The sequence below is a fragment of the Protobothrops mucrosquamatus genome, unplaced genomic scaffold (genome assembly GCF_001527695.2).
Source record: "Protobothrops mucrosquamatus isolate PMUCROS unplaced genomic scaffold, P.Mucros_1.0 scaffold1460, whole genome shotgun sequence".
Classification (NCBI taxonomy): domain Eukaryota; kingdom Metazoa; phylum Chordata; class Lepidosauria; order Squamata; family Viperidae; genus Protobothrops; species Protobothrops mucrosquamatus.
The window spans coordinates 87,121-105,460 of NW_015387638.1; the positions used below are offsets into that span (position 1 = coordinate 87,121).

At 36.4% G+C, this 18,340-nt stretch overlaps 1 protein-coding gene across 1 annotated transcript in view; it reads right to left on the reverse strand.

Moving 5' to 3' along the window:
* LOC107292955 (contactin-associated protein-like 2) overlaps positions 1-18,340 on the reverse strand; it is a gene marked incomplete at its 3' end in the record, with an annotated part of 310,658 nt that overhangs the window by 53,057 nt on the left and 239,261 nt on the right. The window contains exon 5 of the mRNA XM_015822086.1: positions 3,514-3,723. Coding sequence (XP_015677572.1) covers positions 3,514-3,723 — 210 coding nt within the window. The remainder of the gene's footprint in view (positions 1-3,513; positions 3,724-18,340) is intronic.

Consider the following 18,340-nt stretch of genomic DNA (forward strand, 5'->3'; position numbering starts at 1 on the left):
AAGACATGGCTTTTTCAACAAGCGGGCCTGACCTAGGGTGAGTTTTAAATAGGGACAATTTTTAACGATTTTAAAGAGCCACAGCTACCAATATTTGGGTTTTAATTGGTTTTTAGTAGGGGAAATTTTTTTGTACGATGTTTTAATATGCTGTGAGCCGCCCTGAGTCCCATGGGGAGAAGGGCGGCATATAAATCCTGTAAAATAAAATAAAATAAATAAATAAATAAAATAAAATTTTGGATAATGAAGGAAAATTGAAAGACAGACAAGAATTACAAGAACAAGGTATTGATTTAGCATGGTGGCCATATCTGCAAATTCAAATGAGAAATGAAAAAGATGTTAAAACGGGTTTTTAAAAAGAGCAGGCAGACTTTGATGAGATACTGTTAAAAACAGATGAAAAGTTGATCAAGAAACTCTATAGATTTCTATTAAATTTAAAGATGGAGGAAGAACAAGCAAAATAAACAATGATAATATGGGCAAAGAATTTTGGACATACTATAGAATTAGAAGAGTGGCAAAAATTATGGGAAATAAATATTAAATTAACTAAAGCAGTACCATATAAAGAAAACCTATACATAATGTTTTAAGATGGCACATGACATCAGTGAGACTAGCGAAAATGTTTAAAAATACTTCAAACAATTGTTGGAAATGCAAACAAGGGCCAGATACTACTACTACTACTACTACTACTACTACTACTACTACTACTACTACTACTACTACTACTAATAATAATAATAATAATAATAATAATAATAATAATAATAACGATAAAGTTGGAAGGGACCTCAGAGGTCATCTAGTCCAACCTCCTGCTCAGGCAGGAAACCCTATACCACTAAAGCAAAAAGGTATTGGACTAAAATACATTTATGGTTGGAGAAGATGACTAAAAAACAAATAGACTTTAAACCAGAACTGTTTTTGTTAGGAATAATAGGAGCCAAGTATGAGAAAGATTGCAGGTATCTAATACTGCTTGTATTAACAGCAGCAAAAATTGTATTTGACCAATATTGGAAAAATGAAAACTTATCAACTGAAGAATTACTAATTAAGAAAATTCTAGAATGTGCAGAAATGGATAGATTGACTTTAGAGATTAAAGAGAAAGAAGACTCAGTCTATTTTAGAACATGGGATAACTTTTACCAATGGCTAGAAAAACGAGTCAGAGAGAAAGGAATGTGACATGTAATTTTGAATATATATTAGTAAGAAGAAAGCTACTGAGTGATTAATTCTTTTATGATAATTAACTACATCTATTATTCTTAGTTAAATACATGTACCCAGATAATATGCTATTTGCTACATATTGAAAATGTTACCTGGGAAAACCTCAACCACAAGCCTAACCCCAACCCAAACCCCAATCCTAATCCCGATCCCATTTTATCCCTAACCCTATTAAAACCAATAAAATTTATATTAGAAAAAGAAGAAAATTCTTAAAACAAAGATAAAGATGAAACCAGAAACTTTTTGGAGGGCTCAATGGATAAAGACTTGGGAAAAAAATTGGAACATATCTTATGTTGACAGCAGCAAAATGGACAAAATGCACAAAAATGGAAGGACATAATGATTCCCACTATGGACAAATGGCTACAGAAACTGATAGAGTTGGCACAAATAGACAAATTGACCATTATAATTAAAGAAAAGAATATAAGTATTTTTGTTTTCTACTTGGAGGCCACTTCTGGACTTTATGCTTGAGGTGGAAAAAAATGAAACTTTATTTTGGGTTTTACTGATTAGATTTATTTGTTGTCATAGAAATGGCTAGTTTATACTATTATGGAAAAGTAAAAAGTTTAGGTTCGATGTTAATACTTTATTCTACTGCAACAGACTGAGTCGGAAGTCAATGCTTTTTCTTTTCTTTTTCTGCTTCTCCTCCTTACTTTTCTTTCACTTTTCCCTCCCCATTGTGTCCTATTATTTGTTTTTGTATTTTTGTATTTTATTCTATAATCTAATAAAATGTTAAAATTTGGAAAAGAAATTAAATAAATAAATAAAAAAGCTAGTACAACCCAGGGTCTATAAAGGCTCAGCTATGGTTGACACCTTCACTCATCTACGACACTCAGACCTGCAAGATGACCTTTATCATGCAATTTCTTCATATGGAGAAGCTGTCCAATGGGAAACCTTTGACCTCTCCTTATTCTGTTGGACCAAGCTTGTCACTGGTCTGTTGGTCATCACTGTATCTAGAGATATTTAGTTCTCTTTTTTTCTCATCTGAGAGTCTGTTTTGTTATTAAACAGTTTTGTGGATAATATTTTTATGATAAGGGAAATATACAAAAAAAGTTACAGAACACACTTCTTTCCTCTGCCTTACTTTATTAAGTTCCACTGTCTCAAGATATTATAAACCAGCCACCTCTGTCCTTGTCAATCCTTTAAGGTAAACCAGATTAAGAAATGCTACCTTATTATTGCAAGGCATTGCCTCAGAAACTTGAAAACCTGTCAAAGTTTATCTCTGCCCCATGTTATACTAAACAAAATCAAGGTGGGTTATTTTGACTTTGTGTAGAATGTTTCCTTCAGTTTCCAGACTAAGCAATCTTTTCTGCTAGTTGTTTCTTAATCATTCTTTCGTATCTTCTCCAAGGTCATCTCTGAATTTTTTACAGTTAGTATTAGAAGCCAGTTAAGAAAAACCAGCTAAAAGCAATAAAATATAGTGATGCAAAATAGGAGAACTGATGGGTTTCGCACTGTTAAATATAAAAAATAACCTAATCACTTAGCTTTATATCCAAATAATTAGCATATATTTCAGGAATATTTCAATCCACATATTCCTGAAATTTATGCTTATTTGTTCATGTGCATCATCTGGTTCTTAGATACTTGAGATGGAACCTAGAAAATTACACATCAGAGTTAGGGTAGAGATGGTTTGTATCATTCCATTCCCATCACGTGGTACCCACGGAAGTCCTTTTTCCTATAACAAGTAACATTGCCAAAGTTTTCTATATTAATTGATTATGTTAAACAAAGAATGCCCCCCCCCAAAAAAAACATTGGCAGATAATAAACCCTCCCTGAGTTTGCTAGCCCTACATTTCTGCCACATACCTGCCATAGGGCCTTTAGCAGTCCTAGGCTGATACCAAAGAGTCTGAACTGAAAACTACTTAGTGACATCCTCCTCCCATAAGGTGTTAAGGAGAAGCCCACAGATGGAACAGATTCTCTACTTCAGATCTCTAGCAGGCTCCTTACTTCAGATTAGTATACTGAAAAATCACAATCAGGAATGTGATATTTTTCTCTGTGGGCTTGAACTAAAAAAAAACTTGATTCCATTTCTAGATAAAATGTTCCTAAAATAAATCTATATCATTCTAAGTTCATTCTGTCTAAAAACTTATTTAAATTCTTTCTTTTAGAAAAGGTAAGGGATAAATTTAGAGTTATAAATCTAATGCTAAGGCATAGACAATTTCTTGTTTTTTTAAGCCATACCTAAATTTAAATTAAGAAACAGTTTGGCCTTTTTCAGTTCTAGGGTGATATAATCTCCTTGCTGGCCTTCTCCGTGAAAGAGTACACCTTCACTTTCAATGGTTTTAAATTTCAAAGCGATGACATCTTTCAGCGTTTTCAATGTTTTCTTCTTGTGTCCAAATCTGTACGGTAATACAGCATGGCCATCAAAATTGATAACATCAGCCCCTAAAGAGGAAAATAAAATTATTGCTGAATAGTTATGTACTGCTTAGGCTAAGTAAAGCAAAATGTTATATATTTATATCAAGACAGGCAAGCAAATATTTAAGCAATGTGTGATCTGGTTTTTACATATTCAATTGACACATGGAAAACTGTACATCAGTTCATGCAGTTATAAGATAATCTCTCCTGATTATTTTTATTAACATATTATACAATAGTGACTTAACATATTGTTAAATGTATGGGCCTTTCTTCCTGCTAATGAGTTAATGAAGAGACATTTATTTCATCTTCTCATGATATTTTTTCTTCATTATTAATATGAAGTTCTGCCAAAAGATACACTTGATTGACTATTCAATGACTGCAAAATGTCATAGAAACTGGGCCTTGCCACCAACCTAAAATGCACCATGGAAATTATAAAGTAAACTTACAGAAAGAAATTGAAGTTCTCAAGACCATTGAAAAATATCTGTGTAAATACATTGAAAATGGCCACCATGTGGAGACATTCAAAAGTAGTTATTTGAGTACACCAAATCAGGATTATACACATTTTAAAATGGTCTTCACTGTTGCAATAGCTAAGGTATGCTTGAATGTAATTGAACACATATATAACATGCAGTATTAAACATGAAAATTTTTAGATTTGTCCCCAAGCATCAGAATGCTTGGCTGATTATTATAAAATGAACTACTTATATAACTTAAGACAAGTTGATTCCTACAATGATTCCTCAGCACAGCTTGTATGATCTTAACCAAGCTATTGAAATTTGGCAACAAAAATCCTTTTTTTTTTTTGCCTGTACAGTTTTTGAAAAGACAGAAGGGAAGGTGAAAGGATTAATAGAAGTCATAAATAAACATGGAACTGATACTATCAATAGACTAAATTTAAAATGATTTAATTGCAATTCCAGAATAAACTCCCAGTGCAAGTAAAGCAAATCTGCAAATCTGATGCTTTGATAACTGAATAATTTCTGTTAATTTTACTTTTGGTTGATTACATACAGAATTAAATTTCGCCATCAAGTCTACATATTGGTAATCATATTCACTAATTTAGGTGTGATAGAAGACTAAGTTGTTGTAAGATATTGATATTGCACTGTAATTAAATGTAAGTGGTGTAAGAAATTAAATTATAAACATTATTGAATATTGATAGAGCAATGAGTTTTCAGTATCACTTGTCCCACCTCTAGAACAAGCAAATCAAATCTGAAAGACCAAGTAAAAACAGCAGCTCCCAGTGTGCTTTCAGCTGGATTCAAGGTATGGTTGTCAGTTATAAAACTTCCTTGGCATGGGGCCACCTCTCTCCAGTTCTTTCTATGCATCGCAGGAGATGTATACTCCATGTCCCTTCAATTAAAGTGTGCCATTTTATGGAACCTTGGAAGTGTATCTTTTCTGACATATGTCTATCTTCTAGAACACCATCCCCTGCCATTCCCTTGCCCTGTATAAAACCTAATGATTGTTTGCAAGTTACTCAGTCCTCATTTTATCCTCCATACAGGCATTCTGGGAAATACTATTGGCTGCAAGGGAGTAATGGCTTAAAGTCATTTGGAGAGTTTCACAGCCAAATCTTTCTCGTTCATTCAAATATATATCAATATTCCCATATTTCTATATACAATATTATTCAAACCTACATTAGTAATTCTTCCTGAATCATTATCATTAATAAGAAGAGGTAGAAGAAACATGAAGTGAGAAGAAAGAGAAAAGAGATAAGATTTGGATCCTGGTGAAATTGGAGGAGAAGGAAGAAAATAGGAAAGCTTGATTGTAATGTGGGGAAGGAAGAGAGTAGCTTTATTTTTTGGTTATTATTAGATTTCCATGCAGATTCAGTGTTCTTATTCTACAAACAGAATTGTCAGGAAGTATTGGACATATGTTAACCTTACCTTATGTAAGCAACACAAATAATACATAAATATATCCATCTGTTGCTTTATACTCCAAGGACATAATGAGGTTTACTGATTGCAATTTGTTTTACAGCAAACAAAATAACAAAATGCCTTGCAATATAAAATAACTCTTACCTTGAAAAGACAGCCTATGCTATTTCATATCATACATTAAGAAGAGAAATCAGTTAATAAATCAATATAACACTTAAATTTTCTACTTGTAACATATGTTATGCAGATGAACTAAAACAAGGCCCAACAGATTACTTAGGTTTATCTCACAATAATTAATAGCATAATGTTCATTGAATGCTTTTTAAAAAGCAATAAATTCCTGAGAAAAGGTTACTGTTCTGTTTTCGATGTAAAGGCATTGAGACGAGGCAGGAGTAACAACAGTCTTCTCTTTATTTTAATCTCCAACAGAACTAACACAAAATGGTGTGGATTCCTTTTATACCCCTTTGCAGGGACAGTATCAACCAATCAATACAACGGATTCTCCCGGTTTGCGAATGGGCAATAGGCTGGAGACAGCCTGTCTGGTCCCGGGCATCCACATGGTCACTCAGCAGGCCCAAAACATAACACCCCTCCCCCTTATTTCAAAACATAGTACTTAATATTTTACAATACTACAAATCTAATACCTTGTCAATTCTTTATTCACAACACAATGATATTCACTATTGTGCATTACTATAAATTGAACACTTGTTCTTTTGAGCATGTTCTGATTTCTAAGTACCCCTAAACCTGCCCACCTCCTGACAGGAATCTTACATAGTCCTGTAAGTGCTTGGGTGGACCTCTGGCTCACTCTGACCTTGTTGGAGCGGTTGTGATTGCCTGGCCTGCAAGCTCGCCTGCCAGGCTTGGCAGACCAGGTCTTTGATGCCCCCTAGACTCAGGCGACCTTCCATCCTGCTGACTGGCCGGATCCTGTAAACCCAGACCAGAGTTCCTTGGTGGGGTGGGATTCCCCAAGTCCACAATGGACCCCTCTTGGGAGCACTGTCCCATGAGCCCAAGACCAGCAGATGGAATGGCCTGAACAGCCGGTTGCGAGCAATGTCCCATGGACCGGGTGTCTGTGCCAGAGTCAGGAGCCGCCTCATTGTCACAACCCCTTACTGGTGCCTGTGAAGTTCCGCTTTCGCAGAGAGACTGCGGTCCACGATTGTAATCGTGGTCCTCCCCCCCCAAGAGCAGAGTCAGGAGCAGATGTGTGGCTTGGAAGCCTCCAGCGCAGTTGGTCAATGTGTCGATGTAACACACGACCATCATCCAAGGCCACTTCATATGACAGCGGCCCAGTGACTTTGCAGAACACTGCTGTCACCCAGAGATGTCCAGGTCCATAGTTCCTTGCCCAGACCGGATCGCCCACCTGTAGTCTCCTAGGTGCCCGCAGCTGTGACACCTGTGCAGCCACCTGGTCTGGGTGCAACCTGTCCAGTTTTGTAATGAGTCTGCGATCCCAGCAGAGTTCAGTGGGCTCTTTCTAGTGGCTGTGCAAAGTGGGGTGTGGTGGCAAAAAAAAAAGTCAGCTAACCTATGATGCCAGCTTCCGTGAATGATCCTCTTTAAAGCATCTTTGGTTGTGCGCACTATACACTCAGCCTCGCTGTTGGATGCTGGATGAAACGATGCAGATGTGACATGACGGATCATGTTGGCCTGTAGAAAAGCCTGAAACTCAGAAGAAGTGAATTGGGGTCCATTGTCAGAGACAAGGACATCTGGAAGCCCTTGAGAGGCAAAGATTCTTCTCAACACCTGGATGGTCCTGGCAGTAGTAGTGGAGGAGATTGGAATGACCTCTAGCCACTTGGAATGGCTATCCACGAGGAGAAGGAAGAATTGCCCCTGAAAGGGGCCAGCGTAGTTGATATGAACCCTCAACCAAGGGGCATGTGTCTCCTCCCACCTATGTACAGAAGCCTGAGGCATTTCAGGCCTAGACTGTTGGTAAACACTGCACCCGTGGACCTGAGCCTCGATCTCTTTATCGAGCCCAGGCCACTAAAGATGGCTGTGCACAAGCACCTTCATCCGGACAATTCTCGGATGTCCCTCATGCAGAGAGAGCAAGACTCTAGTCCTCAATAAGGCTTAGATCACTACCCTGCTACCCCATAGGACACAACCCTTGAAGGTGGATAGCTCGGACTTCCTCTTCCAGAAACTCTGGAACTCTGTGCCAGGACATGTGTCAGGCCATCCTGACAGCATCCATGTCAACATGCGTGTTAGCGTGTGATCAGTGGCTGTTTCTGCAGCCACATCCCTAGCATTGAGGGGAAACTCAGGCAAATCCTGAATGGAAAGTATGTGATTAGCTGGAGCAGGATCTGACTCTACTAGCTGTAGAGGTAGTCTGCTGAGGCCATCTGCATGGCCCATTTCTTTGCCTGGTTTGTGAACCAGTGAGTAGTCATATGCAGAAAGAAAAATTGACCATCTCAGCATTCTAGGAGAGATTATGTGTGGGGTTTGCTTGTTGGTAGTAAACAACCCCAGCAGTGGCTTATGGTCTGTAAAGACCGTGAAATGGCGACCATATAAAAAGTCATGGAAATTTTATGCCAGCCACTATGGCCAAGGCTTCTCTATCTATCTGCGGGTAATTACGCTCAGCAGGTGATAGAGTCCTAGAATAGTAAGCTACAGGGACTTGTATTCCATCAGCCTTTAAGTGACTTAACAGAGCCCCAATCCCATAAGGGGATGCATCACAGGCTATGCACACAGGCAGTTGCTCATTGAAATGTGCTAGAACCACATTTGAAGACAGCAAGGTCTTGACCTCTGCAAAGCTCCTTTCATGGACTTTTGTCCACTGCCATGGAGCCTGTTTATCCAAGAGCCAGTGTAACAGCTCAGCCAATGCAGCCTTGTGAGGGAGGAATGAAGTTTAACAGTCCCAGAAAAGCCTGAAGTTCGTTCTTCAACTTGGGACTTGGGGCCTGCTGAATTGCTTTGAGCTTGGATTCCGCAGGATGGATGCCTTCAGCATCAATACGGAATCTCAGAAACTCTGTAGAGGTGACTCCAATTTTACATTTGTCTTGCTTTAGCTTCAGTCCCGCTTGGCGGAAATGCAGCAAGACGGCCCAAAGCCTTTCAGCCAGATTTTCAGATGATTCCCCAGCGATGAGGACATCATCGAAGTAAGGGCAAACTCCTGGAATATTGAGGAGCATTCGCTCCATCACGCTTTGGAAAATGCCAGTGGCTATGTTAACCCCGAACTGTAGCCTTTTAACCTTAAATGCATTGGAACTGACCTGTCCCTGATCTCTATGTATTGACTACTACTTCTGTACATCTATTCATGCATATTTACCCTCAGATAATCATATTTTCTGACAAAATAGAATGTACAGGTGACACACTGAGATCATGCTCTGGAGCCCTGTCTTCCAAACCAATGAATTACCTGAGGATGTTAACAGCAATCCTGGCAACTAGACAACAATAGTAATATCTTCCAATGCATTGTTCTATTCCAATGCTACTGAATGGCATGGTAAACATATGCACAATATATCCATATATAATACCCTCATGTATAATATAGTAGGTACATATATTGTAGATTTGCTTATTTTTTATACAAGTTTTATTGTTTTATCAATGTATAAAATACAAAGAAAAATAGAAATAGGAAATTAAGGGAAGAAAAAAGAAGGGGGAAAAGAAAATATGAGGTACAAGGGAAGAAAGAAAAAGACATTGACTTCCGACTCTTTATAGCACAGTATAAGATAACAATATTGCAACTTCAACTTTTTACTTTTACACATTAGTATATAACTACCCATTTCTATAACAGCAAATCTATCTAATCAGCAAAACCAAAGTCAAAGATTCATTTTTTTCATCACAAGCACAAAATTGAGAAGTGATCTCCAAATAAAAAAAAATAGATATATTATCCTCTTTGATTAGAACCTATTTAACCATTTCTGTTTTATCTTCCTTGCTGTTGAAATAATATGTATTTCTATTTGCACTTAATAATCTTTATAAACTATCATCATTTATATTAACAAAATTCACTGTATTCTTTTAGATTCTTTAACCTTAAAGAGAAAAATACTTTTTTAAAATCTATTTTAAAACACCAAAACATTTAAAACATTTCTTTTGAAACATTTCTAAAATTAAAACATTCTAATACATCTTTTTTAAAAAACTTCCTCTTAGCATACATACTTTAAAGCAGTGGTTCTTAACCTTTTTGAACGAATCGCCCCCTTGAGCCAATGAGGAAGTTGTCATCGCCCCCCTCCCCCAACATAACCTCTCAGTCACAACTTTGCAATACTGCAGACCTCTTAAAATGTGAAATAAATTTATATAAACTTTCATTTCTCTCCCCCAGAATAAAGTTAATAATTTTGTGGATGTGAGGGCTGGGCAAGGTTTGAATATTCAGAGACTTTTAATAATTACATTTTAATCTATATATCACAGGGTAGTCAAGCTACGTAGAACCACAACTGCTAGCTTGAAATGAGTGAAAATAAGAGATTTTCAGGGGGAGTGCTGGCTGTGTTTTCACTGTGCCTTTAGAGCAGACTGGGTGGGTGGTCAAATCTTTCCTCTCCCTCCCTCCCCCTTCTTTCTCCAGGTGAGGAGAGAAAGAGAGAGGGAGAGAGAGGCACTTGCGCTTCCTCTCTCTTTCTCTCTCTCTCTTTTTCTCTTTCCCCTCTCCCTCTCTCTTTNCTGGCCTGCTCAGCAGAGGCTCTGGCAGGCTGCTCCCAGCGGGGATTCCAGGCTTCCCCGTGCGGTTCCCCGACCACGTGTACCTCGGACGGGGCCAGCCAGGGAAAGGGACTTCCTGGCCGCGCTTCTCCCAGAGGGCGGGGCGCCCGGGCACAGGGCCAATCAGGAGCCCTGCGAGGGGGCAAATCCGCATGAGAGAGAAAGAGAGAGAGAAGCACAAGTGCCTCTCTCTGTCTCTCTCTACAAATGGCGGAGGACGCTCGGAGCTGCAGGGGAAGGCTCAAAAGTGTCCCTAAAACATCTCACTCCATCGCCCCCCTATCGCCCCCTTTTCGTTCCATTGCCCCCACGCCACCCCTTTTCGTTCCATCGCCCCCCTGAAAAATGAAATCACCCCCTGGGGCGCGGTACCGCCCAGGTTAAGAACCACTGCTTTAAAGTTCCCTTTCAGACCAATAAAATTCCAACTAACTCGAATTAACTCCTTAAATTTAGATCCAAGTTACCTTCATAGAATATTTTTTTTTATTGTACACATCCCTTTTAATGGTCTAGATTTTTCTTTAAGCTAATACATCTTTTTCTTTAAGTTTCTTTTAACATATTTTCAAATATGCTTTCGATAATACTTTACAAACTTTAGGAATTAATTAAGCATTATATATAAAGGAAAAAAATACATTTTCAAACTTTAGATTAAGACTTTTTTTCAATTACAAATATCAAACCGATGAAAATACATCTTAATTCCAATTGACTCATTAAGTTTAAGTCACTCCTTCCAGCTTGTCTTCATGTACTAAAATATTTTTCTTCCCTGGAATGTCTGTCAAGCAGCTATAAGCTTCTCTTTTTCTCAAGGATTTCTCAACATCGTTAATGTCCTTGAGGAAAAAGTCCCAAACTTGTCTTTTCAGAAGTTGCAAATTTTCTTGGAGCTCTTCTTTCAATTGTGTTGAGAGTCTTCTATTTAAACCATCATAATAAAAATTGGGGTCAGGTTTATATTCCAAAATTACAGTTGACTCCTCTGCATTGTCAAATACTTGTGAAATTGCCTCTGTCGTTTGGTAACTTTCTAGACATATTTACATCTCTGAAGTGGTTTGAATAATCTTTTTAACATTCTTGGAGCAAGGCTGTTCTATGAGATGATGGATTTTATTTAAAGATTTTTCAAATACATCTCTAATAATTTGCTCCTCCATCTTCTTAACTCTCTCTTTAGTCAAAGAATAGCTTTATTGTAAATCACTTAAGAATTGCTGACCAATCAGGAATCATAAAAATAGGAAAGTTTTAGTTTTAGCCACCCATAGCAAAGCAGACTAAGCTACAAATTACTAAAATTATAAACTAAAACCATAACTTTCTGCTCTTATATTTCTCCATCATTTTTTAAAAAAAAGATAGCTCAACTTCTATATTTTAGCTTGTCTTAGCAGCCTTCTTCCTTGTTGTTTAATAAAAAGAAATCCCCAAAATGATGCAGGTCTTCAAAAAGGAATAATAGGCTGTTGCTAAGAAAGCTTCTTTTAGCTTAATAAAAATTAATAGTTCTTAAAAATTAAGACGTGAAAGGCACAACTTATTATCCATTTGAAAAATAAATTCCAAAACTGCTTCTTCAACCATGACTTGATTGCAGCCTCATCCCCCAGCTTTCAGCACACAAGCTACTTTGAAGCATAGCTCCTGAAGCTACTTGCAGACCTGTTGCTGTATTAGAGGATCTTGAGGGGTAATTCTAGGATTTTCCATAACCCAGGAGAGTCATATAAACTAAAGGAAAGCCAGTTCCTTCTGTTGATAGTTGAAGAATCTACATTTCAGAGAAAAACCCCTTGAGGATCCTTCCCTGGGTGTGTAGTAAGTTGGCCATCTTTCACCGGAAGTGATATTGTAGATTTGCTTATAAGGAACTTGGAACCTCTGGACTCCATCCACGGTTGCTTTAGATAGTGAGATGGAAAAGATTCCCATTTAATAAATGAATAAAAATAAATCTCCTTACTAACCACAAAAAAGAAAATATTTGAATGATACTTTTAATACAAATCCAGCTTATAATTATTGTTATCTCAATCAGATTTGCACTAATTTAAAATTTTAAGTGGTTAAAAACCTTTCAGTCTGCTTATTGAAAATGGAGTTTCTAGTTTAGATATCAGAAAGACAATCCATATAAAAGAAAGCAGTAAAATCTTTACCCCTAGGGGTTCTATTTTGAATTATTTCTTACCGTAGAATTTAATTTTCATTCTTAATTTTAAAAGTTTCAAATATAAGAGCTAAAATAGAATAAGTTCTGAAATATTCCCAAAATTAAATACAGAATAAATTATATGAGATATTATATGAGATATTAATGTTGATATCATTAATTGTCATTAATTTGTTATACTAATATTGTCCAAAAATCTTAAAGTACTAAATTGTCTAGATAATTGATAGTATGTTAAAAAGGATTATTTTCATCTGCAGAAGGAATATGGTGTAATCATTCTTGAAAAATAATATTTATCTCAGCTAACACTATGATGTTAGTGATGAGTTTTTAAAACTTAAATACAAATTCTTCCAGCATTCTTTAATTTCATGTCATATGCTTTTAAACATGGGAACCATAAACTTCCAGAGATAATGAAATATTGTAAGCATCCACAAATCAAATACTCCAGCTTATGTAATAACCATATTCTGACTGATAACACTGCAGAGATGACCTTTTAAATGACTCTTCTAGTTTATCCTTTTAACCAGTTATACCCTGGAGATGAATTTAACAACAAAAAAAATTGGCATCACCTCTTTAACTTTTTCAATTCTTAGTCCACATAAGGGACACTTGGAAGGTGAAGGAGTAAAGGAAGTAGTGCAGTTTGATAAATATTGCAGGTGTGTAATAGCACTATTATTTTTTAAAATAATAGGGTTAACAAAAACTGTTTTATTTAAAAAATATTATACATGTACTTATATAAACATCTAACCTTCTCCCCAAATTCCCTAAATTAAAAAAATGAAATTTTGATCCTAGCTGCAATTTGCTTTAGCATCTGCATCCCACCTCTTACACCATTTTACTAGTTTCTAGTACAGTGGTTCTCAACCTTTTTAATGCCACGACCCCAACTGGTCATAATTCGAGGACTAAACCGGTCGTAAGTCGAGGACTAAACCAGTCGTAAGTCGAGGACTACCCAACCAGTCGTAAATTGAGGACTTTCCCTGCCCAGGAGCGCAGCACATGCATGGTTCCACCCCCTGCGCCGGCCGAGGCATAGCTGGCAAGTGGCAGAGACGGAGCAGGCCGACCACCAGCTGGCCCAGCCCAAGGGAGGTAAGGCACCCGCCGGAAAAGGGGAAAAAATGGCGGACAAAAAAAATGGACAGAAAAAATGGCGGACAGCCTTGCTTGGCGACCCCCATGAAATGGTCGATCGACCCCAAATGGGGTCCCGACCCACAGGTTGAGAACCACTGTTCTAGTATCAGCTGCTTTTCCTGATTTCATTAGTAAAGAAACTTCAATTCTTTAGTTTTGTTCTCTAAATGAATTAACAAATGAAGACTACAGTGCTATGGTTTCTGAAGGATACAGAGAATATATGAAAATCACTTTGCCCTTGTGATCCCTATGGAAATCTTCAAAACTCTTCCCTCTCCAAAACTAATTCTAATATCTGAAAAGGAGAAAGGGAACAAATTGGAGCAGAGCACAATGCATGCTTTAAAACTGAATAATGAAAATCATGCAAAGTCAGTTTCAAAGAGTTTTTAAGATGCTTTAAGGCAGGGGTGTCAAACTGCCAGCCCGCGGGTCAGATGCGTCATAGCGAAACTGTGCCCACTCCATTGCCTGCAATTGAAAAAAGGCATGATACGTCGTGACATGTCACATGATGTTGCGAATTTGACACCCCTGCTTTAAGGTAAGAAACACATATGTCTTCATTCATTTCCATTCTGCTGGCTGTATCTGATGCAATGCTGGATACTTTGAACTTGTTGATATTTAAATACTCTGCTCTTTATTTTTTCCCTTCATCTTCTACCTTAGAATTTATCTATATTTTATATATTAGAATTTAATATATAAATATTAGAATATATTTTATATATTAGAATTTAATATATAAATATATATTAAATATATTTTAATATATAAATATATATTTATATATATAATATATAAAACTTAGAATTTATCTATATTTTATATATTATAAAGTAGGATGAACAAATATTGTTTTATTTAATTAATACAGGAATATCCACCCAGAGCACACAAATTAACTTCTGAAATGTTTTTTTATAGTTTCTAATATTTGTTCCACCAAATTTCAGTAGCAAGCCACCAAGAAGTAAAAGTGCATTTTTGATTATTATGCTAAATTAACTAAAATGTAATAAAAAGATGGAATAAAAAGCCCTGACATTTATAGAAGGATGGAAGGAAGATCAATTCTTGATGCCTTGATGGATACCAAATGCCAGGGACACAGTCAAGCATATGATGTGCATCCTTAATCAGCAATTATTGATTTAAAGTCCCAAATGTGGCAATAGTCATAAGTACATAAGAGTTAATGTTTCGATTTCTCAAATGTATCTCCAGCAGGAAGGCAATTACATACATATGATTATAAAACATTATAAGATGTTCAGTATACACCACCTAAAGTTTGTTGTATTAAGATAAAAAGAAAACCGATTTCACATTATAGAATACAATTTTCCACTGATTCTCCAGAGTAGACATCCAAGCTCATTTGAGAGGTCATTCAATTTATTAATGTCAATGTCATAATCTTCTTTGACTATAAACAAAAAATATTGATTTAGAAGCAACAATTAATTCTTCCCAAACCTCATTTTATTGTGAAATTTTAGATGCAGCAATAGAATCAAGATTAAGTATCCTGAAGAATAAATGCAAAAAAAACCTTCTACCTCTGTATAGCCATAAAAAGCTTTAAAAATAGCCACACAGATCCAAAGTAAGATCCAGTGAAACCAACCTCAACTCTAAATATTTAATCACAATTTTTAATACAAAATTATCCAAGAATGTAAGCTTTTCTTGCATTAAAAGATCAAATTTATGTTTGCAATGTAATTCCCAAAGGAATATATTGTTAAATATAACTAATGAGAAATGACAGGAAATATGTTTTCCTAGTATATTTTGGTGGGAAAAGCTAGTTAATGAAAAACTAAATTATAAGCCTTGTTTCAGTTTCATATCTAACTTCTCAAGTGTATGCAAACATCAGCAAAATCTCATTTTGCTCATTTAGAACATAGCACATAAAATAATAGCGCTGGAAGGAGTCTCGGAGGTCTTCTAGTCCAATTCTTGAGCAGGGGACCCTATACCATTTCAGACAAATGGTTGTTGAATCTCTTTTTGAAAGCCTCCAGCGATGAAGCACCCTCAACTTCTGAAGGCAAGCTAGTGCATTGGTTGATTGCTCTCGCCATTAGGAAATTTATCCTTAGTTCTAGATTGCTTCTCTCCTTGGTTTGTTTCCAACCATTTTTTTTGTCTTGTCTTTTGGTGCTTTGGAAAATAGTTTGACCCCCTCATCTTTATAGGAGCCCCTCAAATATTGGAACAGTACTATCATGTCACCCCTAGTCCTTGGCTGTGAAATGTAATGAATATACAATGAATTATATGTGACATATCCATATTTTCTTCAAGGAGTGTGTAGCTCTGATGTGGTCTTTGTTGAATAGCTGATGAGATCATGATATTTTCTGGGGATAAGTGAACATCTGAAAACATTTGTACAAAAAACCTTTGACAACCCAAATGATGTTACGAGCTATGCATATATTATAATACTTAACTATTGTTTTGCAGATAAATTATCTTATGAAATGTATACACATAAAATTCCCTTGTGCATTTAATTTCAAAAGATATTTTAAACTACAGCTTCTTATGATACAATGCTGGCACTCTCTTGAAAACAAATATATTTATCGAATAGTAAAGTATTATTGCATCTAGCCTAAATCTCTGTTTGAACTTACTTCTCATATACTATCTCATCCAGCCCTTAATAAATGTGAAAACATTCAATACATTTAATAGTATTATGTTAAAATCTACACAACTGACTTATAAAATTAAATATTTATTTTTGGCATATAAAGTCATCTAACTTACAAACAATAATTCTAGGCAGCCTACAAATATACCCATGACATATAACATACAAACTATATAGTCAAATTTGGGATAACAACTAATTCCTTTTCTAATTCAAATGCATAGGAAAAGAGCCAGGTCTACACAGCTGTGTGAAAGGAGTTGGGGACACCCACGTCTCAGGGGAGCAGACAACTCTTCCCAAAGGGCAAGCTCAACAAAGAAGGCACATCTTATAAGATAATACTCCTTTAAAGAGAGGGCTTGGAGCATGCTCAACCCTTTGGCCTACAGGCAATGAGAGACATGTGGTCACACAAGTAATATGGTCCTGTGCTAAGCAGGATTTTATAAGTTATAATCATTATCTTGAATTATCACTTATTGAGAGCCAATATTACATTGGTGAACTTTGGCACTCTACTATCTACTGCACATAGATAAGCTATGCAAGACAAGCTAACTTATTTTGTTGGGATGGAAAGGAGGGGAGCATAATGAGTGCAAGAGTAGAAAAGAGAACATCTATGTAGAAAGTAAACATAAGGTCAGTCAAAAAGGGCTCAAATGTCTATACACCAATGCACAGAGTATGAAAAATAAACCAGGTGAATTAGAAATTTAAGTAAATGAGGACAGATTTGATATTGTTGCCATTACGGAAACTAGGTGAGAGGAAACCCACAAATGGAATATACAGCTAGAGAGATTTAAATTACTTGAAAGAAATAGACCAAATAAAAGAGGAGGTGGAGTTGCACTATGCATAAGAAATAACTACATCTCTACAGAATAGGGCACAACAATGATAAAAACTGTATTGAAAGCATTTGGGTCAATATAAAAGGGGGTAAAAATGGCATTGCCATAGGTGTAACCTATAGACCAACAAACTAAACAGAGGAAATAGATGAATTTTTTGCTAGTCAGTTAACTAAGATATATAGGAAGCACATCACAATAGTAATGGGGGACTTTAACTACCCTGACATCAACTGGGAGACAAATTGTGCACCAAGTGGAAGATCAAACAGGTTCCTGACAAACCTAGCAAACAACTTTGTCTCCCGAAAAGGGAAGAGAAGTAGGGGATTAGCCATATTGGACTTAATTCTCACTAACAGAGATGAAACAATAGAAAGTGTTGAAGCTACAGGAATCTTAGGGGAGAGTGATCATGCAATATTGGAATTCAACATTATGCCAGCACAAACATTAGAAGTAGTCAAATTAGACTCTTGGACTTTAAGAGGGCTAATTTCAAAAAACTTTGAGAGAGCTTGGGAAGGATTCCATGGATGAGAATCCTCAAGGGGAAAACAACCCAATAAGATTGGGAAACTTTGAAAAGCAAGATTATAAAAGCCATATCTAATACAATACCAATGAAGAAGAAAAATAACAGTTGTCAAAAAGAAACCACCATGGCTGCATAAATAACTCCGATAAATTGAAGGACAAAAAGGACAAGTATAAAAAGTGGAAAGAGGGGCACATAATTAATAATAATAATAATAATAATAATAATAATTTAATTTGTACCCCGCCCTTCTCCTCACCGGACTCAGGGCGGCTAACAGGCTTATAAAACCACAGTACAATAAATATCCATTAAAACCAAATTAAAAGAAAATATTTGAAGCGGCCAATCGTTAAAATTAACCTTTAAAATACCCTTAAAAACCCCACTAAAATTCCCTAGGCCAGACCCGCTTGTTGAAAAAGCCATGTCTTTAGGGCGCGGCGGAAGGAGGGGAGATCCGGGATCACCCGGATCTCT